The sequence below is a fragment of the Notolabrus celidotus genome, chromosome 22 (genome assembly GCF_009762535.1).
Source record: "Notolabrus celidotus isolate fNotCel1 chromosome 22, fNotCel1.pri, whole genome shotgun sequence".
Taxonomy (NCBI): Eukaryota; Metazoa; Chordata; class Actinopteri; order Labriformes; family Labridae; genus Notolabrus; species Notolabrus celidotus.
In genome coordinates, this window is record NC_048293.1 from 23,114,859 (window position 1) to 23,142,250 (window position 27,392).

General features: G+C 43.6%; 3 protein-coding genes across 6 annotated transcripts in view; 2 read left to right on the forward strand and 1 right to left on the reverse strand.

Annotated features, from left to right (window-relative positions):
* The window catches only part of LOC117806222 (NLR family CARD domain-containing protein 3-like), a 435,740-nt gene that overhangs the window by 195,412 nt on the left and 212,936 nt on the right, over nucleotides 1-27,392 (forward strand). The window lies entirely within an intron of this gene.
* On the reverse strand, nucleotides 13,098-26,964 carry LOC117806242 (glucosamine-6-phosphate isomerase 2). The gene is made up of 7 exons (XM_034675068.1): nucleotides 26,837-26,964; nucleotides 25,246-25,377; nucleotides 24,740-24,841; nucleotides 16,941-17,123; nucleotides 16,674-16,858; nucleotides 16,238-16,412; nucleotides 13,098-15,325 (listed from the first exon to the last, which is right to left on the reverse strand). The coding sequence occupies exons 2-7, from the start codon at nucleotides 25,367-25,369 to the stop codon at nucleotides 15,267-15,269; spliced, it is 828 nt and encodes a 275-aa protein (XP_034530959.1). The 5' UTR covers nucleotides 25,370-25,377; nucleotides 26,837-26,964; the 3' UTR covers nucleotides 13,098-15,266.
* LOC117806230 (homeodomain-interacting protein kinase 1-like) lies at nucleotides 19,227-22,734 on the forward strand. 2 transcript variants are annotated; one of them, XM_034675046.1, is made up of 10 exons: nucleotides 19,227-19,388; nucleotides 19,862-20,055; nucleotides 20,190-20,381; nucleotides 20,499-20,680; nucleotides 20,778-20,901; nucleotides 20,979-21,098; nucleotides 21,186-21,278; nucleotides 21,379-21,539; nucleotides 21,749-22,027; nucleotides 22,130-22,734. In XM_034675046.1, exons 1-10 carry the CDS (start codon nucleotides 19,379-19,381, stop codon nucleotides 22,680-22,682), a joined length of 1,908 nt encoding a protein of 635 aa, XP_034530937.1. In that variant the 5' UTR covers nucleotides 19,227-19,378; the 3' UTR covers nucleotides 22,683-22,734. The 2 variants fall into 2 exon arrangements, with proteins under 2 accessions (XP_034530937.1, XP_034530936.1); XM_034675045.1 differs by having other exon boundaries at nucleotides 19,228-19,388; nucleotides 21,749-22,734.

Sequence of the window (27,392 nt, forward strand, 5' to 3'; positions counted from 1 at the left end):
GCATAGGGCTTTAATCAGCTGCTGCATATTGAAGATTGAACAGAACAAATTGTAAAATATGAAATATTGTATTAAAGTATGAAATATTCATCCATAAGTTGGGAACGAGCATGTATCAGCCTTGCCTTTGAGAAAAAGAAGACCTCTGTGCAAAGATCTAAATCTGCTCCTCACGGCCTCACGCACACACAGATAAAGATAGATTCTGAGCATTTTTAAGAAGACATTCAGAATCTATCAGCTTTAATAAATAATAACGCTAATCTTAGCAGCCTATCTCGCAGCCATCAGAGGATCTCAACAGAAATCTCACCCTTCCAGTCCCGGTCCACGTGCCACCCAGAGGAAAGCGTAAAAGAGGCCTGTCTTTTAGAGAAATGTCTCATAAACAATGTATGACACATACATGTCAGTGAAGTGCTCACTGAGACGACCTGCACTTTAGAAAGCATGAAGGAGAAATGTCCCATCTATGCCATCCACTCCACAGGCTGCGCAGCACTCAGAGCTCAGTGTGGAGGAGCAGAACCAAACAGAGGACCTATAGACAGCAGCACGGACTCAAGTATCATCATGTTGACCTATTTAAAGGACTGATGAATGGAGGGATGGTGTGTTTGTGCCGTGTTTTAGGTTAAAGCTACAGCCACCTGAAAACCCTCCAGCTGTGTGCCTAAACCACAAAGATATCCTCGATCTCGTCAGGCCGGCTCTGAGAACAGGAGTTTTAAAATCCTTAGAAATTACATTATGTCTCCATATTTGATCATGCACACATGACAGGGTACAAACACGGTGATACAACACTCACTGCAGGATGTTATAAATGTTCTGTGTGCAAGAGGGAAGGACAAACGAGTCACTGAAATCTCAGATAAGAAAATAACTCCAACCTGCTGCAGCAAACAAACGAGTCAAGAAACAGCAGGAGGGTCACGTTAAAGCCTCGTTCAGAGATAGAAAAGTCTTTCCTTTGTGTTTAAGATAAATCTGCAGTCATATGTCAAACCTGTGAAACGATCTATGTGCACACAGATCTGCAAAACACTGAAAACACTGGAGTGTGCACGCCCGTCCAGGAGCCGACAGTTTAACTTTGTATTAAATTTCTCATCCGGTTTGTGAACGACGATCTGACGAGCCATGCGTTCCTCTCCAGCTGGGGCAGAAGTCGAGTCTCCAGCATGCACCATGTGCCGAGGAAGACACCTCAGCAGCCGTCCCAAAGCACATGTGGAGGTCGCTAAAGGTGGCGCCACTAAAGTGCTAAAGGTAGTTGCTGATTCCTTGTGCACCGCCATCAGCCAGATGAAGCGTCTTCAACCACCAAGGCATCAGATCAAGACCTCGTCCCTGAGCTGTGTTGCAGGTCGACCCCTCAGGTGAGCAAAGGTAGCTGCTTGTATGTATGTATGTGTATGCCCTTTAGATTAATAACCAAATATGAAGTCTGCTCGTGCATCTTCAGGTTAATAAGGACACAGCTCACTCAAACACGGCGGCTCAAGAGATGCTCTGAGATTTCTCTTACAGCCGAACTAGCGGCGGATTTATGGTTACATTGATCAATTAATACATTGTCCTGCAGCTGCACACCCCCCTGTGCTCACAGGCAGCTGGCACATGACTTATTAATGCATCAAGACATATGGGTTCATTATTTAAAGAGCACAATGTGCAGCTCTCTCCGCTCGCTCCTCATGTAATGGAAGCCGAAGCTCTTGGGTTTCAGTGTCATAAATAACCTGTAGGATGATGTCGCAGTGAATCATGGGAGGGATGAGGGATGGATGTGTCTTCAGGGAGACACACACACTTTACAAAAACCCTCTGCAGATTTTGAGGAGACTGATCGGAGCGGCAAACAAAGAAATGAGTCCAAAAGCTGAACTCTGCCTCACATTTAGTGTCATTAGACGTGCTGCAGGGCTGACAGTCTGACTGGTGTCAAATGACTCGGCTCATCCGGTCAAGCTGCGCCTTTTTTCTGAACTCCTCTTAATAACAACAAAGTAAGACCCTCGAGAAACCCGTGAGGGAACAGCAGAGCAGAAAATAGGTCAGAGAGCACTCAGATTAAACTCATCTGTACCTCACTATCACCTTCATGAAACAACAGACAGCATCGTAGTAATGTGACTGTCTTATCTGAGTCCAAATGTGAAGATTTACTTTCCTATTGTTGTTGACAACTTGAATAACATTCAATCATTCAACAGCGTCATAAGAGTTATCTCTGTCCGGTCCGTCTCTGATCCATCACAGCTCTGGATCTGACAGGTTTCTATTCTAGTCAATGTGTTAACTTCCACTGGATCCACTCCGTTGCGTTCCAGCTGCGTTTCTGATCCAGCAGGTCGGAGCCCTCCGGATCAGATACACAAGACTCCTATTTTTGCAGGATGCCGGAGCACAACGCATCAATCTCAACAGAGCAGATGGAGCAGGACAGGAAGTCAGGCACCAAAACAAAATGAAAACATTTTCAGAATAAAACACTCTGTGTTATCACCAGATCGTATTTCACTTAACTCCAACAACAAACCGTCATGATGAGCGGAGCCAGGCCTGGAGTCAACAGGTCAGAGGTTTTCAGAGGACCAGAAAGACAACATGGATGAGGAGAGGAGGAGGAGGAGGAGGAGGAGGAGGAGGAGAGAGCATGGAGCTGAACCGCAGCAGATCAGAGACAGACCGGACATGTATCTGGTGGTGGTCCGGTGTAAGAGCAGGTCGCCAAATTTATGAGCAAGCAAAGCTTCCATTGAGACAGAAACTTTGAGCAGAACTGGACTCATTCGTGAACACCTGGAGTAAACCTGGGGGAAACAGAGAGTTGAGCAGATGCTCGATTTGGGGAATCTGGAGACCAAATCAACGCCTTGACATCGTTGTCACGTTCCCCCCGTGCTTACAGATATCTCCTTTCACTGCTGCAGCCTTTTGGTCCTTTCTCAGCAGGTTTGCACGACACGGGCTGGTAGTCTCAAGTCTGGCATTTGATATCACAGTGGCCTATCTTATATTAGAATGTGAATTTATAATGAAACATTCACTCGAAAGTTAGCATCCAAACCAGATTAATACAAATAAAATGCATATGCACCTTAGTCTGATGCAAAATGAATAAATAAGCTCCTCTAACTTAAAGCCACTTCCCACGGCCCAGGAAAAACAACACAAAGCTTCCCTGTTAGAACAGAAAGCCAACCTTTTCAAATACCTGAGAGCCATGAATACAAAGTGCCTGCTCATTATTGAAGTTTCCTCCTGACTTCCCCTCAAAGCGTGACGCTCCCTGTTCAATCATCCAGTGCTGGTCTCCGTTTTCTGTCTGCTCAGGGGTCAGCGGAGGTAATCAGGTCTTGCTGGGTCACGCACACTCTGTCCAGAAAGGCCTCAGCTGTGCTTTCCTTCGTCACTCTTCAAAGTGTGATTATGTAGTCCCGGTTGGTTGTCTCCTCAGTGCCACTTTCACCCCCGATGTGTCAGAGTCCTCTCACTGATGTGTCTGCATGCACTCGGCTCAGAGTGTCACTGCCAGTGAAGATCAGACAAAGACAGATGTCACTTTAAATATGCACGAACCTCTTTATAAAAAGGAGGACTGAAACCATCACAGCTCTGAAAATTCATACGAGTTAAATCAGAAAACTCGGAATATCTCCAGTTTGTTCAAAAGACGCAGAAATGCAAGGGTCAAACATGGAACTGTGTCCCCTACCAGTGATTCAGGCCAAGAACAGGACAAGACAGAGGCCAGAGTGCACTGAGACCAGGACAAGACAGAGACCAGAGTTCACTGAGACCTAGATAAGAAAGAGACCAGAGTGCACCGAGACCAAGACAAGACAGAGACCAGAGTGCACTGAGACCAAGATATAATGGAGACAAGAGTGCACTGAGACCAGGACAAGACAGAGACCAGAGTACACTGACACCAGGATAAGACAGAGACCAGAGTGCACTGAGACCATTGCAAGACAGAGACCAGAGTGCACTGAGACCAGGGCAAGACAGAGACCAGAGTGCACTGAGACCAGGGCAAGACAGAGACCAGAGTGCCCTGAGACTAGGACAAGACAGAGACCAGAGTGCACTGAGACCAGGACAAGACAGAGACCAGAGTGCACTGAGACCAGGACAAGACAGAGACCAGAGGGCACCGAGTCCAAGATAAGACAGAGACCAGAGTGCATTGAGACCAGGACAAGACAGAGACCAGAGTGCACTGAGACCAGGACAAGACAGAGACCAGAGTGCACCGACACCAAGACAAGACAGAGGCCAGAGTGCACCAACACCAAGACAAGACAGAGACCAGAGTGCACCGACAGCAAGACAAGACAGAGACCATAGTGCACTGAGACCAGGACAAGACAGAGACCAGAGTGCACCGACACCAAGACAAGACAGACAGAGACCAGAGTGCACCGACACCAAGACAAGACAGAGACCAGAGTGCACTGAAACTAGGACTAGACAGAGACCAGAGTGCACTGAGACCAAGATAAGATGGAGACCAGAGTGCCCTGAGACTAGGAAAAGACAGAGACCCGAGTGCACTGAGACCAGGACAAGACAGAGACCAGAGTGCACTGAGACCAGGACAAGACAGAGACCAGAGAGCACTGAGTCCAGGACAAGACAGAGACCAGAGTGCACTGAGACCAGGACAAGACAGAGACCAGAGTGCACCAGACTTCTGCCTCGTCCTCTGACAGTTTTTCAACAGGTACCCGGTTTCCCGCTCTGGTGCAGCCCATTACCCGGAGCAGGCATGAAGCCAAGGAGGCAGCAAAGCCCCTGATCCCCACTTCCACAGGGCAAGTGATAGTCCGCCACTCATCCCCCCTAAACTCTGCAGCCAGGTCAGAGTATCCGGTTTGCTCCCTGCTTCTTTCTCTAATCACGAACACGTTAACACACCTGAATTTAAAACTATGGAGTAGAGGAGCGTCTTCACTCAGCAGGTGGAACATATAGAAAGGATCTGTTGCCGCCAGCTCCAACATCATCATGTCTTTAAACACACAGGTTGGTGTCCTGCTGTGAACCTGGTGTGTTCTGTCTAATGTGCCGGATTACTTCTTGTCACGTTCAATCTCCGCTCCTCATAACAGCAGCTCAGTTTCCATGGAAGCAGACAAGACAGCCGCAGTGACCATGAACAGCATACTAGTGTGCTGCATCAGGTCAGAGCCTGCACACATGCACCATGAGAGGAGCTGTAGTGAGTCATAGCAGAAGATGAATCATGACCCGGGTGACGCAGGGTGAAGGAATATTTATTGGGATCCTCGGATTGAAGCACCAGGTCGGACCGCTGGAGCCTCCAGCTCAGGCACCGGAAACTGTCCTCTGTCACATGGTAACATCATCTCTTTCAGGTGCTGTGTAGAGTCAGACGTGTTCATCATGTTTAAAGGTGGATGGACTCTTAACAGGTCTTTAAAATGGAGCCTTGTCTGCTTTTATCTCGCCTGATTTTAAAGCTCAAGTGAGGAACTCTCTGTTTGTGCACCTGCAGCTCTTCAGCTACTCATTAGTAACTACATTATTAACACAAGCTAGGACAGAGTCCACTAATGTCCTAAAACTTTACCTGTAACCACTGAATCATCACTCTCAACAAAAGAGGGCAGGAACGTTTTATTTTTACCCTAAAGGGTCAACCTTCAGAAGGGGACACTTTTCATGGAAGGACCATTGTGTTGATTTGTTGGCTAAAATACTTTTATAATAAATAAATGAATAAATAAATAAATAAATAAATAAATAAATACATACATAAATAAATAAATACATAAATAAATAAATAAGTAAATAAAAAGATAAATAAATACTGATAATAAAAATGAGTAATTAGTTATAATTATATTAATAATAATATACAAATAAATATAAAATAAAAAATAATGACAATAATACGAATTTTAATAAATAATAATAATATAAATAAACCATTATAATATCAACAATAATAAAAACAATGATAATAATGTTAATAAATAATAATAATAATAATAATAATAATAATAATAATAATAATAATAATAATAATAATAATACAAAAAATAATATTAACAAGGATAATAATTAATAATAACTATAATGGATATAAATACTTATAAGTAGTTATATTAACAATAATAATAATAATAATAATAATAATAATAATAATAATAATAATAATAATAATATATTTAATATTTATACATATAATTATTAATAGTAAAAAATAATATTAATAACAATACATTATAATTCATGCAGGTATCTATTTATAGAGAGAAAGAACTCTTTCATCCACCAAAGCCTGCTGACACCTGATTGGTCAACTCTACTCAGACCACAAACATAATACAAATCTGGACCAGAACGCTTCTTCATACTAAAATCCAGCCCCTACCTACAGATTCTACATTTTCATATAGAATCTGTATAAAGAGATCAGAAACATTGATCCCATCATCACCATGCTCAGGACCTCCAGGACCATGAGGGGCTGCAGGATATGAACAAGGGTGACGTTTAGTGGGTTAGGTTAGAAGGAGTATTTCTAGGGATATTGGGACCCATGCAAAAATATACATTTGGGCCCCACCACTTCACTACTGCAAATGTTGTGACATATTTGGGGGCCCTGTCAGTAGAGCACCACTCCCTCCTCCCCATCCTCCCCCTGTTGGTATCAAAGAACCTGCAGTTCTGTTTTTTTAAGGGCTGCAGGTTTAATGTGATAAGACCTGGATCTTGACCTGGAGGTCAAACTGCCTGAACAAATAAATCAGCTGTACTAACATCACTGATTCCTCTCCTGTGCACCTGGCTCTGATAAAAAGGTTGGATGTTGTTTCAGTTTGATGAACAGACTCTGCTGTTGCTAACACACGAGCTGAGGTGATGCTGTGCTGCGTTCGGTCGCTGCAGCGTGATTGGCCGTTGCCGTTTTGTTGTCAGAAGTCTGCAACTGACGCTGGATTGTTGCACCAAGGCACGGAGGGATTCCACAAACCCTGGGGCGCGTGTGCTGGCAGGGGCTTACCCAATCACTAAGCCTAGCAGTTGCCATGGTGACAGTGCCCACACTCCACCGTGGAGCTGTACAAACTCCCGTCCAAAGGGAAACCTAATCATCCACCTTCACTGAGGGATACAAGGATAGAGGAAGGATAGGTGAGGAGGGAGGATGCAGCCGAGGGCTCCCCTAATCTCTCCACATCATGTTTGCATTTAAGAGTCCCTCGAGACCCAAAACCCCTTACAGGAAAGAACCAAAGTGAATTCAGTCTGTGGAGGGCATAAAGCAGATCGTTCTAGCTCTGTTTGAATCTCGGTAATCTGCAGAGTGAGACATTTCTGGAAGCTTGTACGATACTGATCTACATGAAAGGAGATCAAAGCTGAGAGGGGCGTTTTCTATTACTGCTTTATTCACACATTTTTATTACACATGATCTCTCCTTATTGATAGATCAGGTATGCCAGGATGCAACTTGGTTCAAGAGACAGATTTATTATATTTGATTAAACAGAAATACAGTGTGTGAAAATGTAAAGAATAACTGATGCTTTATCATTTCTAAATCTGTGTTTTTGCTATTATTTTGTTTTGTTAAAGGTCATATTTTATATTCATGTGTAATGACGATATGTGACACCAAGAATTCTGGGTTTAAAATCATGTAAATATTGTGAATACATTTTGAATTCAGATTCTACTTGATTAAATAAGTGTGTGTTTAAGATAAAGATAGTTTGCATCTCCTGAAGTTAGGCCATGGGACTACAGGTCGATGAGATGCTCTCTGGGTTTGTTTAGTTTCACTTTGATATTGTGATTCTAAGGAGGATACTCTTGAAGTCACAATATTTATCTTCTTTAATATCTTCGTCAAAGAATATCAACCAATCAACCTATCAACTAATCAACCAACCAACCAACCAACCAACCAACAAACCAGACAGCTAGCCAATCAACCAACCAACCAACCAACCAACCAATCAATCAACCAACCAAACAACCAACCAATCAACTAGACAGCTAGCCAAACAATCTATCGACCAACCAGTCAGCCAATCAAACAACCAACCAACCAACCAACAAACTAATCAAACCAACCATAGAAACTACCAACTAAACAGCCAATCAACCAACCAATCAACCAACCAATCAACCAACCAATCAACCAACCAATCAACCAATTAACAAACCAACCAATCAACCAATTAACAAACCAACCAATCAACCAACCAAGCAACTATACAGCTAGCCAAACAATCTATCGACCAACCAGTCAGCCAATTAACCAACCAAACCAACCAATCAACTAGACAGCTAGCCAACCAGCCAACCAACCTTACCAACGAAACAACCAACCAACTAGACGGCCAAATATTTGTATCTTCTGGTCAACATAATATCAACCAACCAACCAACCAACCAACCAACCAACCACCAATCAAATCAAATCAAATCAAATCAATCAATCAATCAATCAATCAATCAATCAATCAATCAATCAATCAATCAATCAATCAATCAATCAATCGTTTAATATCTCACTCTTCTGACACATCTATCAGAAACTTGTTTTCTGCGTTTCCATGATTGTATATTATTTACAGCTCTAACATCCTGTTAGTGAATGTTCCTGTTTATATCCTCCTCTTATTGCGCACACACTGAATGAAGGCTGTCCCTGTTTTCTACAGCATATAAACACAGACTGCGATGGAGCAGTCTCCTTCTGGGTCTGTGATCAGAGGGTAACCTGACAGTATCTGACAGACCAATAGAACTCATGTGACCCCCGCTCTTCACCTGAAGCCTCACACTGCTGCCAAAAATCAATCTGTACAGTGAGTCAGACCTCTGAGACCCCCCATCCACACGCCCAGTGAATATTCACTGTAACAGCTTCAGTCATGTGATCTGCAGGTTCTGAGAGGTCAACATGAACAGGTCTGTTTCATGCTTTTGACTAACAGCACCCGTAATAATTCTGACATTAACCTGAAATCAGAGAGCTGGAAAAGCACGTTACTCACGATGGTGTGAAGCTGAATGAACATGTTTTACATACTGATGAAAGACGCCTTATTAATCTATGTGCTAATCAATCTCCTCATCATGTAAATCAGCTTCCTGCTGGTTCATAACAGTGATAGCAGGATGTGTTTCATCCCATTACAAATCTCTGTTTATCCCCCTCAATGTTTATGCACTTGAAATTTCACATCAGTCACAGATATTTATCTTGACCTTAAAAGCGGTGTGTTAGCAGAATCGTGTTACTTTTTGTCATGCTACATGCACAGTTTTTTGGTATATACATACAATGCACACACATGCAGTGGACATGCACGTAGGGAGAGATGTCAGATTGAGGATGCGTTCATCAACCAGCACACCCCAAGAAGTTGGGGGTTCGGTACTCAAGGGCACCTCAGCAGTGCCCAGGCAAGTGAACCAGCACCTCTCCAGCCACCAGTCCACTTGCCAAGCTACGTCCATACTGGGACTCGAACCGGCGACCCTTCGGTTCCCAAGTCAAGTCCCTATGGACTGAGCTACTGCCGCCCCCACGCTTTGGCGTCGCGGCCTAAGCGTGCACCCCATGTACAGATGCTATAGTCCTCGTCACATTTTTTTTACAGGTTCGACTCCCGGCCTCAACCATTTCCCCCGCTCTCTACTCCTCACACTTCCTGTCTCTTTCCTATACAATAAAAAACATAACTTAAAAAGAGGAATGATGTAAAGAGACCAAAGCCTTTTTTTTAATGTTCATTTCTGTTGTAAACACTGTCGTGTTTCCTCTGTGGCGCCCTCAGGTGGACACTCCAGGCACTGCAGGATTTTGATCTTCTGCATTGGCTTCATTTTCTAATACTAGAGGTCTCCACCTGTACGTATCATGCATTACCCAGGTACACTGAGTCCATTTTAACTGTACTACTACTTTTTATTTTTATCTCTTAGCGGTGCACGGCTCTCCTCCTCCTCCTCAGCTGCTGTCAGACCTGTTCCCCCGTTCTTGCCTTCTCTTGGGTTGTGATTCAATCCAACAGGTGTTAAATAGGACCAGGCAGAGGTGTGTGTGTGCACCTGTTAGGTGTCCTTGTGGTGTGTCTCAGAGGGGGCCTGGAATCTATTTGTGCTATCAAACATTGAAATGAGAGAAGCAAAGAGCAAGTGTCAGCTCGTTCCATCGGAGCAGAAAACAAAACACAGAGGAGGCTGAGCTGCTCTCATCCTGCTGCCTGTTTAATCAGGCTTCACTGCATCATAATAAAGTAATTACTCAGTATTTATACATGTCATATTCAATCAGTAGCATGAATTTCAGAGGTGCCCGAATGCAAACGCAGCACTGTTTACTGTGTCAGACTCTCTGAGCCACAGTGAACTCATGAACCTGATTCAAACGGGCAGGACAGCAGTGAGTGTGCGCTGACGAAAACAGGAAGCAGTGTGTTCTCTAAAAACAACATGTTCACAACTTTAAAGGCTGATCTGATGATATCATAGAACTGATGGAAACTGGTCTACACTAAACCCAGAACTGAAGAGAGTCTGAGGAGACCGTGTGAAGGTTCGGTGTGACGTTACAGTGAAACCATGTGGTGGCAATAACAGCAACAGATGTGGGAGGGACTTCAAACAGGAAATGAGAGCTGGTGTGTTGGTGTGTATGTTTCCCAGCATGTAGACATGTTTACGGTCGACGTCAACAAGTATGAGCATCGATGAAGTCGCTCTTTGCTCCATCCATCCTGACAATCAAGACACAGAACAGAAACTATAAGCAGCATCAAACTGAGACAGGACAGAGACAGGACAGAGACGGGAAAGAGACGGGACAGAGACAGGACAGAGACAGGACAGAAACAGGACAGAGACAGGCCAGAGACGGGAAAGAGACGGGACAGAGACAGGACAGAAACAGGACAGAGACGGGACAGAGACGGGACAGAGACGGGACAGAGACGAGACAGAGACGGGACAGAGACGGGACAGAGATAGGACAGAGACAGGACAGAGACAGGACAGAAACAGGACAGAGACGGGACAGAGACTGGACAGAGACAGGACAGAGATGGGACAGAGATGGGACAGAGATGGGACAGAGACGGGACAGAGATGGGACAGAGATGGGACAGAGACGGGACAGAGATAGGACAGAGACAGGTCAGAGACGGGATAGAGATGGGACAGAGACGGGACAGAGACAGAGACAGAGACAGGAAAGAGACAGGACAGAGACGGGACAGAGACAGAGACAGGACAGAGACAGGAAAGAGACGGGACAGAGACGGGACAGAGACAGGACAGAGAAAGAGACAGGACAGAGACAGGACAGAGACAGGACAGAGACGGGACAGAGACAGATACAGGACAGAGACAGGAAAGAGACAGGACAGAGACAAGACAGAGACGGGACAGATACGGGACAGAGACAGGACAGAGACAGGACAGAAACAGGACAGAGACAGGACAGAGACTGGACAGAGACAGGACAGAGATGGGACAGAGATGGGACAGAGACGGGACAGAGACGGGACAGAGATAGGACAGAGACAGGTCAGAGACGGGATAGACACGGGACAGAGACAGGAAAGAAACAGGACAGAGACGGGACAGATACGGGACAGAGACAGGACAGAGACAGGGACAGAGACGGTCGGACTAATTACCAACACCTTTCCTTCTCAACTCCCAGAGGGAAGGGGTGATTGTACGATGGATGAAGAATCTCCAGCAGACTAAGGAAAGTCTGTAATGTGAAGTGTAACATGCACAAGAAATTGTACTAATGTGCTTTTCCAAATAAAAAAGAGATACAAAAATAAAAGTCTGATGTTGCTCCTTCTCGTTGTTTATGAAATATCATGCCTTTCCTGCAACATAACATCCGTCGGGGAAACAGGTACAAGGAAAAGTGAACGCTTCTAGAGCACGCACACACGAGGATCAAGAAAATCTCAAATCAGACGTCTCAGAGCGCTGCAGGAGAGGGAATCACATCATGGGCCGAGGTCATTCACTCCGAGAGCAGCAGATACCAGAGCTGGATAAGGGAGGCTGTAGAGATCAGGAAGGAGGGCCCAGAAGATGAGGGGGCCTACATGCTGTCCCAAGGACTGTCGGACTACGACGGCGTCGTGGTCCAAACCCTCTATAAATCAGCTGACAGAAGAGTCACAACAGCATCACGTGACTCTTGGGAAGAAGACTGCAGGAAGTTTGTAGTTGAAACATGTCAGGGTAAAAAGAAAACACACCAGGCTTGTGACGAGAAGCTCCTGTTTCCTTCTGGCTCGTGAAGTAGTCAGCCCACTGACTCCGAGTCAGAAGATCCACGCAGGTCTGAGCTCTACTGAACAGGATGCTACATTATCACGTCACTCGCAAGCCAGAGGACTGAACCACACAGTAGGGGAATATATTTAATTTACACTATTATTGATTTACTATACTTAAAATAAAATAAAATCCATATCTAGAATATTAGATTGATCAAATATCTGCTGAGTTCTGGTTGGGCACATGTCCCTGGGGTTTTTGATTCAGGGCTGCTCCAGCAAACACAGACCATGACCCAAACTCCAGATCCTCACAGTTACTGTAAAACACTGATGTGTTCTTCAAGTGACTTCATTCTGCAGCTCTGACACTTCGGCTTCTCTCCACGGGATCTTCAGAGCTCGTCTTTTTCTCACAGAGGAGCCGATCTGAGAATCTCACACAACATCAAGCAGTTAATCTTTTTTAAAGTTACTAAGGAGCTTCTTATGGTCCGTGTTTGCTCAGGTTTACTTTTCACACTGCCTCTCCATCATAATCAACATCTCTGTTAAATGTGAGGAAACATCGCCCCTCTGTGGGGGAGAGAAGAACTGCACTACAACGCTGCATGATTCCACTTCTCAGTGCACTTCTTTAAGTATATATTTCTGTTCTTTATTTTTCTCAAACTACATATATGTCTGTCCTCTTGGTGAAGTCTTGTATGTTGTCCTGCTGCCACTGTACTCATCCATAAAGAGAGGGACAAACAGCTTTAGGTTTCAAACAGAAGCACGGATCAGACGGGTCGTAGCAAACTTTTATTGTTGTAACAAAACAAAGAGTTAAAAACGAGTTCATGTGCAAAAACAGGAGCAAGAGGAAAGAAGTGTAACAGCCTGACGAACAGGAGGAGTGACTTCAGAGGAGAAGAAGAGAAGGAATGTGGTCACAGCTTTGCATTGTTAAAATAAAGATACTGACACTTTGTGAACAGAGACATCCTGAATCCAAATACTAACGCATGTCAAACCCGACTGAACAGCTGAGCAGTGAAGGTCTTTGTTGAGCCGTGTGTGACAGAAAGTCTCAGAGCGAGCATTCACAAAGTTCTTACTCAGGCGTGTAAAGTAATCTGATCAGATTACAGACAGAAGATTGAATCAAATCTTGAACTAAGGCTACAGGATTATGAAATCAGGTTCATCAGGTGACCCAGTCGTGGTTCGTATCTAGACTGAAATCCATTTGTGTCATCGAAACCTTCAGAGTAGGATCAGGATAACTCTGATCCAGCATCCCTGCAGAGGGCTGGATGCAGGCTGGACTACAGGAAATAAAGGTGGAGAACTTTGATTATTATTTGAAATCATTGCTTTAACATTTATTTAATTATTTATCTATACCTTATTTCCTGTATTCATCTGATCTTATCAACACTACCTTATTTGAACATTTCTTTCCACTCTTACTTATTTTATTGATTTTATTGATTTGTAAGTATTTTATTTATAATAAGGCTTTTTTTAATTTTAGCATTGCTGTTGTCTGTCTCTCTGTTATTTAGTGAAGCACTTTGGGCTGCATGTTTATATGTATGAAAGGTGATATATAAATAAAGTTGAGTTTGAGTTTAATTGTCAAACAAAATACCTTTCGGACTCAGTTGATGATTATGGAGACAAAAAAATTATTTTTGTCCCATAAAATATCAAACAAAAAATGTAATTAAAGGCAACTGTGAGGCTGTTTCACTTTCTTTGGATTGAGGCGCCCCCTTGTGGACAAAGTAAGTAGTCTGTTGGATTCATCAAAGAGCTCTCCCCTCAAAAACAGGGTGCTGTCCCGGCCCTGCAGGTCCTGATCGCTCTCAGGTTTTAAGAGACGTGGCGCTCAGTTCAAATGAGGGACTCTCCTAAACGCTGTCGATGACTCGGCTGCTTTATGACGACAGCTTTGATAACAGACCTCGCCAGTTTCTCCAGTTTGTTTGTGTTGGCGTTCAGTTTCACAGAGAGGACGTTTATTCGTCCTGCAAACACCTCTCTGAGTTTCTGTTTTTTGCTGTGTGTGTTTTTTGTTATCCACACCCTCAGCAGATGTTTCCATTGGAAAAGAGAGCGAATAGAAGTGTGCTACATGGCAGGGCTCCTCAAATGTTTATGTGAAGCTGCGTGATAAGACCAGGTCTCAGTCAGGCTCGGTTTAAGTTCGGGTCAAAGAGTCGGTTGTAGCGTAGTCCAGCCGTGACTTAGTTTACACTCACCCCAGGAGGATTAAGACCTGAGAGCCTGTGAGATTAAAACTCGGATTAACAGGTACAAAAGTTCTGGATTCATTTGATTAATTCAACTTTTAATGCAACCCTGAAATTTGCCTTCACAGCTCCTCTCACTCTGACCATCAGGTCGAAGCAGTCTACAGGGAAAATCAGAAGCAGGTCTGAGGTTCAAACACAGACGTCCCTCTTCAAACAGGACACGACATTACAAACGTTGCAGGAGTGAACTGTGCACTCGTAAAGCAGCTTGAAGTGTAACAGCGAGGGAAGCCGGCCTTCACATTCCCCCGATACAAACATGTAAACTACATCAGATCATACGGTTTGACAGAAGCCAGCGTCTTCACATGTATGAGGTTTCATCCACTGAGAGCACAGACAGCCGGGAGTTATCTCACAAAGCAAACATCATTAACCTTCTTCTGTACGCCGTCTATAAAAACTGAGACCTCAAGAAGTGATTCAAATATTAAACCGATACCATCCCTTCAAAATAAAAGAGCTTCAGAGGAAAATCCTCCAGAGACAAGTGTAGCTTTCTTTGATTGACCACATTTTAAACACAGCACACCGCCCCATTAAAGACCTGAACACCTCCCAACAGTCTGTGAACAGTACCAGAAGAAGGCAGTCTATCCATGTTGGATGTTTGGCGGTCGTCCGCTCCCTTCAGAGGTGATCTTCTCTGTCTCACTGCTCCTTCATGCTGAGCACCGGGTCCACCAGTTTATTATGCACATGCATCAAACCTTCAAAGAAAACAAACAAACAGAATCAGGACACAAAGTTCTGCAGAAGAAGAAGAAGCTGTCTGAGCTCTCGTTTAGGATCGACCGTGTTCAAAAGTGGAGCAAAGATATGTCTGCATAGAAACTGTCATTTCTTGGTTCATTACATCCCCCAGAGGAGCTCCCGTTCATCTGTTTCTACTGAGTCTCAGTTTCACTGTAAACAGTTCCACAGAGGCTTCCCTCTGGCTTCCTTCAGTGGTATGAACCTGAAACAGAAACTGATGTTCTTGTGATGTTCTTGTAATTAACGGGTCTTAAGTTTGCTGAAATAATAACATCATGAAGCAGATTAGTCAAAAGTCAAAAGTCTAGCTTTGTCAGGTCTGTCCTCAAGAGGAGAGGAAAACTACTGTTACAATGTTTGTTTGTTGAATGGAGGTGGGATCCATCATTTGTGATGCTGCGTTCCAGGAAGTCGGGAAATCTCAACGCTGATTGTCTTTAGTGACACAGCATCAAGCAGATTTGTGTCTCAGTGTAAATGTTTGATCTAGAACAGATTGTTAGCTGCTCTTCATGCAGATATCTGTTTAGAGAGAGAAAGAAATCCTCCTCAGACTAACGACCATGGGAGCCGGGATCACGCTGGATTGTGTTCCTCCTGCTTTTGCTCTCCATACAGACTGTTTTTACCTGCTGACACTTGATTGGTCAACAAACAGACACCAGAACACTCCTCATACTGAAGTCTGGGCCTGCATGTGTAGATTACAGGAGTGGATGGTACTGGGGGGGAAAGGGATTTAGAGATCCTCTTTCTATCATGCAAAAAATTATTTTGGAGTCTGAGTCTGTCTTAAGCTTTAAAAATCTCTGGCTCTGACATCAGTAGAGAGGAGATGAGACAACAGCAGGAGAAGTTTCTGTTACCTTTGAAGTATTTGACTGTTTTGACTCGTAGCTCCAGCGTGGCGTCTTCGTCACAAACAAAGATGGTGCGTGGATGCTGCTGGAAGGCCGACACGGTCCACATGTGGTTCACTCCCTCCTCTATGGCTTTGTACAGAGCGAAGGCTTTGTGAGCTCCGGTGATCAGAATCATCACCTGAACCGAAGACAGAGGAACATCATTATACGCTGATCCCACTCAGATATATTTATCAGTGACGCCAGAAGAAGTCAATCAGTTATCTAAACTAGAAGCTCGTCTTAAAGATATGAGGCCTGAACAGACTGCTGACCTGCTACTACTCGAACTACAAACTGCGTTTCTCTGCACGTTGTAGAGATTTGTGAACCACGGTGCAGAGCATCTTTAAACAGTTGTATTAGATTGTTCTAATGGAGGAATGAAGCTGAGCCCAACCTCCTTAGCATCCATCACAGTCCCTACACCCACAGTCAGAGCCATGGTGGGAACCTTGGAGAGGTCGTTGCCAAAGAATCTGGCGTTGGCCACGATGGTGTCCTTGGCCAGGGTTTTCACTCTGGTCCTGGAAACGAGGCTGGAGCCGGGCTCATTGAACGCTATGTGGCCGTCAGGGCCGATACCTACGGAGAGACAGGAGACAAAGTCTGAGAGAGATGCTCTTCTTCACACAAGAGAGATAAGAGCAAACATCCCGCGGCTGACCTCCGACGAACAGCTCGATCCCTCCGGCCTCTGAGATCTTCTGCTCGTAGGCTTCACACTCTGCCTCCAGGTCGTCTGCGTTTCCATCCAGGATGTGAGCGTTGGCTGGATCAATGTCGATGTGCTTGAAGAAGTTGTTCCACATGTAGGAGTGATAGCTCTCTGGATGAGCACGAGGTAGACCTGCAGACAGAGACGCATGTTCACTAGGGATGTCAACAATTAACGGAGTATGGATCAACTGATTGTTAAGAACTTACTCAAACACATCTTTTGTTTGGATTTTCTATCATGTGGAACAAACATCATGTGGTCTCATATTTGGTTCAGCTATCAGGGAGGTGTTTTAAGTTTAAAGCATGTGTCGATGTGAATCAGCTGACTGAAGGTGTTGGGCACAGCGGACACGCTCAGCTGGGGGCTGCGGCTGAGTGACAGGTCTCCATGAGCGCTTTCTTTCTCCGCCGCCGCCGGACTGATTCTGACCCTGTTGCGCTCCCGGCTGACACCTGACCACGTTCACAGGCTTATTTATCTCAATAAGAACGAGTAGACAGAAAACTGGACACTGAGTCTGAAATATGTTTCTGTTCAGTTCCCTTGTTGAAGTCTGAGCCTTCACTTTTATGACTATGTGTCCACGGAGATTATGAGCCTGCTCCACATGTTGATATTCAGCGTGTTTAACATTTTGAACACCTCAATACGATCTGTAGATATTCAACACTATCAGTTATATACATTGTGCCGTGAAGGAAAATTTGATTCAGCGGAAAAACGCATTCAGGATTGTTTTTGACGGAAAACGTTTACGTGTTTTTTAATGATTGATGGATAATTGATCGTTAACAGAATACATGAAATTGACATCCCTAGTATCTATCTGGGGGCGGCAGTAGCTCAGTCCATAGGGACTTGGCTTGGGAACCAAAGACCGCCGGTTCGAGTCCCAGTATGGACGAAGTTTGGCAAGTGGACTGGTGGCTGGAGAGGTGCTGGTTCACTTGCCTGGGCACTGCCGAGGTGCCCTTGAGCAAGGCACCAAACCCCCAACTGCTCGGGGTGCGCTGGTTGATGGCAGCATCCTCACTCTGACATCTCTCCCTAAGCATGTTCACTGCATGTGTGTGCATTGTATGTATATACCAAAAAACTGTATGTGTAGCATGTCCAAAAATAGCATGAGTGAAAAAATTGAATTTCCCCCCTGGGGATCAATAAAGTACCTTTCTTGCTAATAGTATAACTCTTAAACAATTTGGGTCTCGATCCCAGCAGGTGAGGATAAAGTACTAAAATTCCTCAAATTGTGTTAAAAACATGCGCAGAGACTGCCATTCTTTTCCAACGGCTGACACTGAATCCTATAAAACACACTTCACCCGGCTCGACAAACTGGGAGGTGAAGTGGACTGAGGATTACACAGATTAATATTCACTGTGACTTTAGTGATTCAGCTAGTAGTGTATCCAGTATGATACGGCACAGTCACTCCACAGGCTGCTATAGCACTCTGTGAAGGACTTGGTGCAGCTCTCGCCCTCTCCGGATCCTCGAATAGTCTCTGTCGCTCTGTGAAAGCTTAGTGGACGTACGTAGCAAGCGAACTAACCGTGGTTAGCATTAGCACGCCAATCATGTCCCCGGTTCACTGGCTACTGACGCCGCTGATCGGCTCTGGATACCAGCTGATTAGGCTTTGAAGTTAAAATACAAACGTTCATTTAATTATGGCGCAAGCTAGTAAGCTTTAACAGATTACCCTGCAGCGGTTCAGACAGAACAACAAGTGGCGATATTTCCTCATTAAAACTTTCTTCATTGATTTGTCTGAGGAGTCAGAGAGACTGAAGGGAGTGAGAGTTACCCTTTAATGTCAGTCTGTTTCACAAGCAGACGAAAGTTCCTCACTGGAGCTTTAAATTTGGTGAAAATGTCATAAAATATTCACTTTTCTGTTTCTTTGACTCTCAGAGAGTTAGATTTTATGTGGGTATTTATTGTTTGGGTTAGTGACCATATGTTGCACACTCTACACAAAGCATTGTAGATGAACACCTAATTCAGACAGCACTAAAGCAAACCCTCTTTATAGTAGCAGGTGATTTTTGGACACATTGAATAATCAGTAAAAACATTTTAAATCAGGAGACTGTTTGAATAAAAACATGTTTCTGCTGCAGATTTTTTAACCTCTGAGTTCTAAAGTGTCATTATGACAGAACAGAGGTGTGGGTCCTACACTGTTTACATCATAATGAGGCAGAAATCTTATAAATAGGAGTCCGGTAGATTTACTCTGAGTGTGGAGAGATTTATCGGAGAGGAGAGCTGTGTTTGTTGTTGAGAGAGAGCGATTTATTGTGAATTTACAAAGATTCAAACGTCAAGGTTCATTTTACGTCTTTGGACCTTAAACTAGGAAATAACTGGAGAAATGACCACTGGTAAGACTCAAATACACCATGATTGTGCTTTAAATTAAATATGTGAACTAGGAGAGTGACAGTATTCATTATCTGGGAAAATCTCACCCTGAGAGAACAAACGTGATGTTTAAAGGTGCATTTAAAGACTAACATTGAGATGCAACATAAACTAAGATGTTTTTTGTAGCAGTGCTTTAAACTGCAGGATTTTACTCGTTGGTCGTTTGGTGAATTGTTCTTAGAAAACGTTTTCAGGATGTTCAAATATCTAACGCATCTTCTTGAAATAAATCAGTACGAACTATAAAATGTAAAGAAACTGTCTCGACTGAAGAGTGGGATTATATTAAACTTGCTCAGGTTTTGAAATGACTAAAGTACTGATGTGATCTCAGCTCTTCTCTTCTTAAAACGTTCATACTTTGTGTTTGTTTCTTAACTTGACAATGTCTCCCACGCTCACACACTGACGTCACATGTTCTCTCTTCAGTTACTGTAACAGAGCCTGACATCAAGGCCGGTCAGACCCTTTGTGGCGGCCAGGCAGAGTACTCCGTACTGGAGTTCATAGGCGAGGGGTGCTTCGGCCAGGTGGCCAGGTGCCAAAACCTCCAAACCAAAGAGGTCGTCGCCATTAAGATCCTGAAAAAGGATCCTGGTTTGATCCTGGACACTGAGAAAGAGGTAAAGTCTCAGACTTCTTTTGATTCCTACAACACATCAATAGATTCATCTGCTCATCACTACATATTACAGACTCTGTTATACTGCTCCATAAGAAGGCCGACGGTACACAAACTGTTGTTCTGTCTCCTCAGGTGACCATCTTAAAGGTCCTCTCAGTGCTAAATCCAGATGCCACCAATTTGGTGAAGTTTTTTGAGCAGTTCACCCACATGGGACGAACCTGCCTCGCATTCGAGATGCTCCAAATGAATCTCTACGACCTGCTCTCCAACCATGATTGGGAATCCATGTTCCTGAATGAGATCAGGCCAATGGCAAAGCAGGTAGTTTAACATTGTCGTACAGAGCCTGTATCATCTGCTGTATCTGCTCCCACAGATCAACGCAGACCGTACGCAGCCGTGAATGTAAAACTGAACCTTTCTGTGTGGTCTCTGCAGCTCTTTGTGGCCTTGGATGCCCTAAAGACTCTTGGCATATTGCATACCGACATAAAACCTGATAACATCTTGGTAATCAACGAGCTGGACCAGGCCCTCAGGATCAAACTAATAGATTTTGGCGAGGCCATCCCAGCCTCCAAAGTCCAGCCTGGGATGGAGATCCAACCTCTCGGATACAGGCATGTTTAGTCTTTCATGTAAACACCCTTGTTGTCCTCTTGTTTCTCAAAGACTGTCCATAAAATGACATGTTGTGGTTCTTGTCCTCCTCTTCAGGGCTCCAGAGGTTGCCCTCGGCCTGGAGATCACGGAGGCTATAGATGTTTGGGGAGTAGGCTGCGTCCTAGCCTACCTCTTCCTCGCCGAGAACCTCTTCCCAGTCAATTGTGATTATCAAATGGTATGTAGGCTTCCTTAAACAGCTCAGAGTCTTGCACAGGATGTCAGGTGATGTGACTGTGTTTGTTCTGACTGCAGATGAGGTGCATGGTGGAGGTTTTGGGTCAGCCTGAGGACCACCAGCTCCGTGCTGGCAGGTACACTTGTTTCTTTTTCACCGAGGAGGAGGCTGCTGGCGCTCCAAAATGGAGACTTCTGGTAGAGTAACCACGCTCTTCTTTGTTTGAGTTAGTTAAAGACTTCAGTTGAACTCTTTTAAATAACTCATGTATTTTCTTCATTTAGACTCCTGAGGAGTACGCAGCTGTGAACGGATTTAAAGCTGAAGATCGTCACAGCTGCATCGATCTGCCGAGCTCTCTGGATGCTCTGGTGAATGTAGGTACTCTCTGTGCTCACTGAGTGCAGACTGAATCAACATGAGTCACTGATCTGTCTCTGTGAAGTCTAACGCACCTGAATCTGTCTCCAAATCCAGTTTTATCCAGATGAGGGCCCTGCAGAAACTGAGGATAGGAGGGCTTTTGTGGACCTCATGAAAGGTCTGCTGCACCTTGATGGGTCCCAAAGAATCACGCCCCATCAAGCTCTGCAGCATCCATTTATCAAAATGGCCCACCTGACCCAGCACCCAGACTAGTAAGTGACTGAGAAACCACTATCACACATTCACTCAGATCATTAAGGGTCACCCAGGCCCGGATACCTGCAGGAGCGTGCTGCTCAGACCTGAACCTCGCCTGTTTAGAATCAGGAGGGTGTCCAGGAGTGTGAAAGAGGCTTGTGTTTGTTTGGTAGATAACACAAGATGCTGGATGATTGATTGATTGTTGTTTTACTCCATCTAGCCTGAATAACTCACAAGTCCTCATGATGAGTATCTGCCAAGATCCTGGGTCCTGTTGCGCAGACATGACACCCCTCTCCCCTGAGGATGGTCCCACAACTGGGTCACCCAACAGGGCAGCAGCCACTGACCCCCGCCATGAAGCTTCAGACTCCTGGCATTCGGCTGGAGATCCACCTCCTCTCTGGGCTGCAGAAGGCTCCAGTGACGGGGACACAGAGTCCCAGCTTTTAGAGGGAGAAACACCATGTCCCCTCTACTGGGACTATGAAGAATCCTGGTCCTTTAATGGAGAAAAAACCTCTTCTCACAGGGACACAGAGTCCCAGCTTTTAGAGGGAGAAACACCATGTCCCCTCTACTGGGACTATGAAGAATCCTGGTCCTTTAATGGAGAAAAAACCTCTTCTCACAGGGACACAGAGTCCCAGCTTTTAGAGGGAGAAACACCATGTCCCCTCTACTGGGACTATGAAGACTCCGGGTTTTCTAATGGAGAAAAAAACTCTTCTCACAGGGACACAGAGTCCCAGCTTTTAGTGAGAGAAACACCCTGTCACCTCTACTGGGACTATGAAGACTCCGGGTTTTCTAATGGAGAAAAAAACTCTTCTCACAGGGACACAGAGTCCCAGCTTTTAGAGGAAGAAACCCCCTGTCACCTCTGCTGGGACTATGAAGACTCCTGGTCCTCTAACCGGGCTCAATTCAAAGAGTCTCAGGCAGAAGAACCAGAGCCCAGCTCACCTGAAGAGGAACCACCTCTCAGCTCTGACAGCGAGAAACCAGGTGGTGAAGCTACACTAACTGACCCCCCTGCCGAGACCACAGCTCCCTCTGGTGGCAAGAAGAAGAGGCCAAAGTGGTTTTCCAGAGTCTGCAGGAGAATCGCAGCTTTTGTTGACCGCGCCAGAACAAGGATTCGATCCTTGTAGGGTGTTATTGAACTATGTAAATATTGCAAATAAAAATGAAAGCATTACATTACAGTGCCTTGGAATTTCTTTCTTGCATTAAAGAGAAATACTAAATCTGAGGTTTATGCTGACAGAAAGGAAATAAAAGTAGTCTTCACTTTTATGGCTGTGTGTCCGCAGAGATTATGAGCCTGCTCCACACTTTGATATTCAGCGTGTTTAACGTTTTGAACACCTCAATAAGATCCGTAGATATTCGATACTGTCAGTTATATACATTGTGTCCTGAAGCAAAATTTGATTCAGGGGGAAAAACGCATTTGGCATTGTTTTTGATGGAAAACTTTTTTTATTTTAACGTTTTTTTATGAATTAAAGCTAGGGTTGGTAGTCTCAGAAAACTAGCATGAATTTGAATGTAGCATGTCTTCAGGACTCCGTCTAACCCCTCCCCTCCTACCCTCAGAGCTCCTCCAAAATGACGGCCCCAGCTCACATGCACGAGCGCCGCTGATTTGCGACCATGTAATGGTGACTGATTCAAAACCGGTCCTCACCAAAACATTCTCATAGTGAAAGTTAAAAACACAAACAAACATGGCTGCTGTTAGTACTCACAACTGTCATGCTAGCATTATCCAGTTGTACTGGTGACACGATATCAGGAGAAAAGTTATAACACATGTAACACTGTAACAGCTCTACTGTTTGTTAAATGTGTTCAGTGTAGAGGTTCTTAATTCCTACAGTGTTGACAGTCAGTGAAGGCATCAGGAGAGGTGTAGAGTGTGCGAGTGGGAGAGAGGAGAGACAAGAGGAGAAGTTCTTCATTCATTCAAACATTGATTGTTGTTTTGTTGGTTGGTGTGATCACGGCCGACAGTGACCGGTTATTAAAGATCAACGTGTTCACGACTCGGCTCGTCATCCCTACAGCGTCTACATTTTCTGTAGGACTTTTTAAATGTCATTAATTCTTTTGCCCCTGTGGTGAGAGCTTTTTAGACTCTGATCAGGACTACAGTCCTGAGCAAAGCACCTCATCGGGTCAGAGAGGACAGGCCAGACGTTGAGCGAGAGGGGCAGTCAGTAGAGTCAGGGGAAGCAGAGGCAGGGGACGGGGACAGGGAGTGAACGCCGGGGAAATGTACGTGTAGGAGGCGGGCAGAACGGCAGGACGGGATTTGATTGGTTTAAAATTTGGGGACCCAAAATACGGTGATTGGTTGGTGTTTTCCCAGGTTTACTCCAGCTGTAGATAGCAGCTTTTTTTCACTCATTTTTAAGAACACATTATGTATTGATTACCATTAGGACATAAAAATCATTTTAACCAGTATAACAAAAAGTGGATCTAAATCTGATTACCAACCCCAGCTTTAATTGATTATTGATCGTTCAAAGTTCCAAAGATCGATCACGTAAAATACTTGAGATGTACATCCCCATTGCTTACATTTCACCTGTTGGCTGGAGGTCTTGGTCTTAAGTCCTGGTGCTCATTCAGAGGTAGATAAAGCCTTTTGGAGTCAGGACGCGTTGCCCACATGTGTCAAACTGAGTACAACATGCACCCTGAAGTACGTCTTTATTTACTGCACTGCGTTATCATAACACTCACCAATATTACTGCTCACTGCATTTCATCAGTTTTTAACACCTTTCAGTTTGGTTCTCTCTTTCAAAGCCTGCAGACATAAACAGCTGACAAGTCCACCGCAGGCTGTAACGTGGCTGGTGTAGGTGGAAGTTAAGAAGACCACACTTCAGAAACTCTGAACTGTACCTTTAAAGCTTGAAACACCCTTTCGATCCTCGGCGTTTGGCTCAGCGTGACAGCTGTCCTTTACTTCCACCTTTAATACTGTTTAGCCCCGCTCTATTTGTGTTCTATTGTTTTAATATTTGAGTGTTTCTGCTGGATTTTGTGTCTTTTATTTTTGTTCTCACTTTGGTCAGTTTCTGTTGTTTATAAACCTGCTTTGTGGGGTCGGCTAACGGCTAACGGTGAAAGGATAAGAAGTGATAATGTGCAACCAAATATTCTCATGAACTCGGCGGGATTAGTTGCTCACCTACGTATTCATCCATGTTGAAGGTTTTCACATGTTTGAAGGAAATATCTCCATTTCTGTAATATTCAATTAACTTCTGGTAGCAGCCATACGGAGTACTTCCTGAAAGAGAGGGGACACATTCAATCAATCTTTATTTATAAAGCACCAAATCACAATGTTAGCTGAAGACTCTTTCCAAACAGAGCAGGTCTAGACCGTACTCTATGTTCTATTATTAACAAAGACCCAACATGAAGAACGAATCAGATCCAGTCCCATCTTACAGACAGGACTCAGTCTGATCTCATCTTAATCCACCATGAGCAGAGCACTTTGCAGCATTTAGCAAGCTACAGTGGCAAGGACAAACTTCCTTTAACAGGCAGAAACCTCCAGCAGGACCAGACTCATGTTAGACACATATCTGCTGAGAGGTGTAGTTGTAGCAGGTTCAATGTGTTCTGCCTAATCTAACTCAGTAACTAATCCTTCCACAGCCTGAGTCCTGTTTGTGTGACTCTCACCTGTAGGTAAGCCCAGAGTGAAGTATCTCTCAGCCGAGGGTCTGTACTGGATGATTCTGTTGCGGATGTATTTTGCTGCCCACTCACTGGCCAGATCGTAGTCGTCCAGGATCACCAGCCTCATCGTGTTTGCTTTATAAGAAAAGAAAGACTGATTATAAAAAGGTTTTATGAGCAACAGGTGGGGAATCTTCAAGAACTATTTCGGCGGACGCGTGAATTGAGCAAATCTTGCAGAAGTCCTGTGAGACAGAGAGGCCTGCAGTCTCTGAGTGGCATTACTCCAACGCACGTTTACCTCACAGTGTGAAACTTTGACCAACTTAATATATATTTACAAGACATGAAAAAGCATAATATTAAAAAATATGTGTAGGACAGGAGAGCAAAAAAGAAAAATGAATGTGTAAATTTTAAAAATCTGAGATAAAGTCGTAATTCTGACTTTCATCTCAAATTTTAAAATCCGTACAAAAGTCTGAGAATTTGTGAGATTAATCTTTAATCTTTGACTTTTATCTCAGAAATTCAAAAAAGTAACTCATTAAAAAAATGTTGTGCTCGCCCGCTCTCGAACATTCTGACTTTTTCTCCCAATCAAAATATAATTACTGCTCTACAAAATTCATAAAAAATAAAATAAAAAAAGTTCGGATTTTAATCTTTTTCTCAGAATGTTCACTTTATTCTCAGAAATAAACAAAGAATATAACTTTTTAAAAATAATTTTGAGCTTCCTCGCCTGACATTCTCACTTTGTCCTCAGAATAAAACAATAATTACTTCTCTACAAAATTCAGAAAAAACATTTTTTCAAAAAGTTTTAAACATTTTTTCAGAATAAAAAATAAAATGCAAACCTTTCTTTTTTTTATTTGCCTTTTCAAATCATCCTTTCAGCGGTCCTAATCCTCTTTCATAATAATAAAATATATTTAAACAGATTTTTATTCTTGAATCATCCCTCCTTGTTTACAGTAACTATCATTAGTCTGGTTATAAAATCACTTCAACACTCCTGAGGTATTACAGATGGATTAATCATCATTTAGTGATGAAATAACTGACAGAATAATCTATAACTGTGGATTATTCCATCATTCCATCAGGTCGTTGTTGAGTTAAACTCCATTCTCACTTTTCTGTGTATGTTCGTTTTTAAATAACCTGGTGCAATAACTTACCTTATCTATTTATCAGATAGAAGTGAACATAGTGTGTATATATCTGTAATAGTTGCCATATTTTATTTTATTTTATTTTATTTTATTTTATCCTTGTCATTGCTATTATTATTGTTATTATATTTTTTAACTATGTTAGTACATTGTTGTATTCCCCTGTCCCGTGTTGTAAGCTGCTGTAACAAAATAATTTCCCTCAATGGGAAACAAATAAAGTATATCTTATCTTATCTTCAAGTTCCTCTGTGGAGTTTAGTGAAGCAGCAGCTAATGCTAACTAGCCGAGCAGCCAGGATGTAGCTCTTCCGGGTTCACGTCACTGATGACGAGAGCAGGCACGTCACTTATCTAAAACTACAAACTGTAATCGATACAGAATAAACACCTATGATAAATACATGTTTTACCTGCTTTAGTGCCGGTTTGAGTGAAGAGAAGAACTGGGACTAAAGCTAAAACCTTTGTTTTGTCACGTGATCAACTTCTTCTTCTTCTTCTTATTCTTCTTCTTCTTCGGTGGTCATGGTAGGTTAGACACATCAAAGGCGCACTGCTGCCCTCTTCAGGTCAATGTTTAAACTCCTGAATTCACTCTCTTCATGTGTTTGTGTGTAGTCTGCTGTGATGAAGGTGTGCCAGCAGCTTCCTCCCTTCAGTCCAGTTGTTCAGATTGAGTAATGTACACATGTTGAAACCTTATTTATAATGTCTGTATATTACTCTGGCAGTCTGTAACACAGACAGATTCCAGAACTTTCCATCTGTGCCGTGTTTGTAATCAGAAAAATTTGAAAAATCTGAAATCAGAAATACTTTATTTATCCCTTGAGGAAATTAAGTCATTACAGTTGCTCCTATATGCAATAAGTAAAAATATCAAATAATATTAATAGAAGAAAGTAATTCACAAGATATGAATGCAATACAATGAAATAATGATAATAAAAGTATGCACAGAAGACA

Bases quoted from the DNA above. Each gene is read 5' to 3' on its own strand.
- LOC117806230 (XM_034675045.1), top strand. The intron at 20,382-20,498 runs GTAGTTTAACAT...TGGTCTCTGCAG, and splicing joins TCAGGCCAATGGCAAAGCAG to CTCTTTGTGGCCTTGGATGC. The intron at 21,540-21,748 runs GTAAGTGACTGA...TACTCCATCTAG, and splicing joins CTGACCCAGCACCCAGACTA to CCTGAATAACTCACAAGTCC.
- LOC117806242 (XM_034675068.1), bottom strand. From the start codon at position 25,369: ATGAGGCTGGTGATCCTGGACGACTACGATCTGGCCAGTGAGTGGGCA. The intron at 17,124-24,739 runs GTGAGCAACTAA...CTCTGTCTGCAG, and splicing joins CAACATGGATGAATACGTAG to GTCTACCTCGTGCTCATCCA. The intron at 15,326-16,237 runs GTAACAGAAACT...TTTTCTTTGAAG, and splicing joins AACAGTCAAATACTTCAAAG to GTTTGATGCATGTGCATAAT.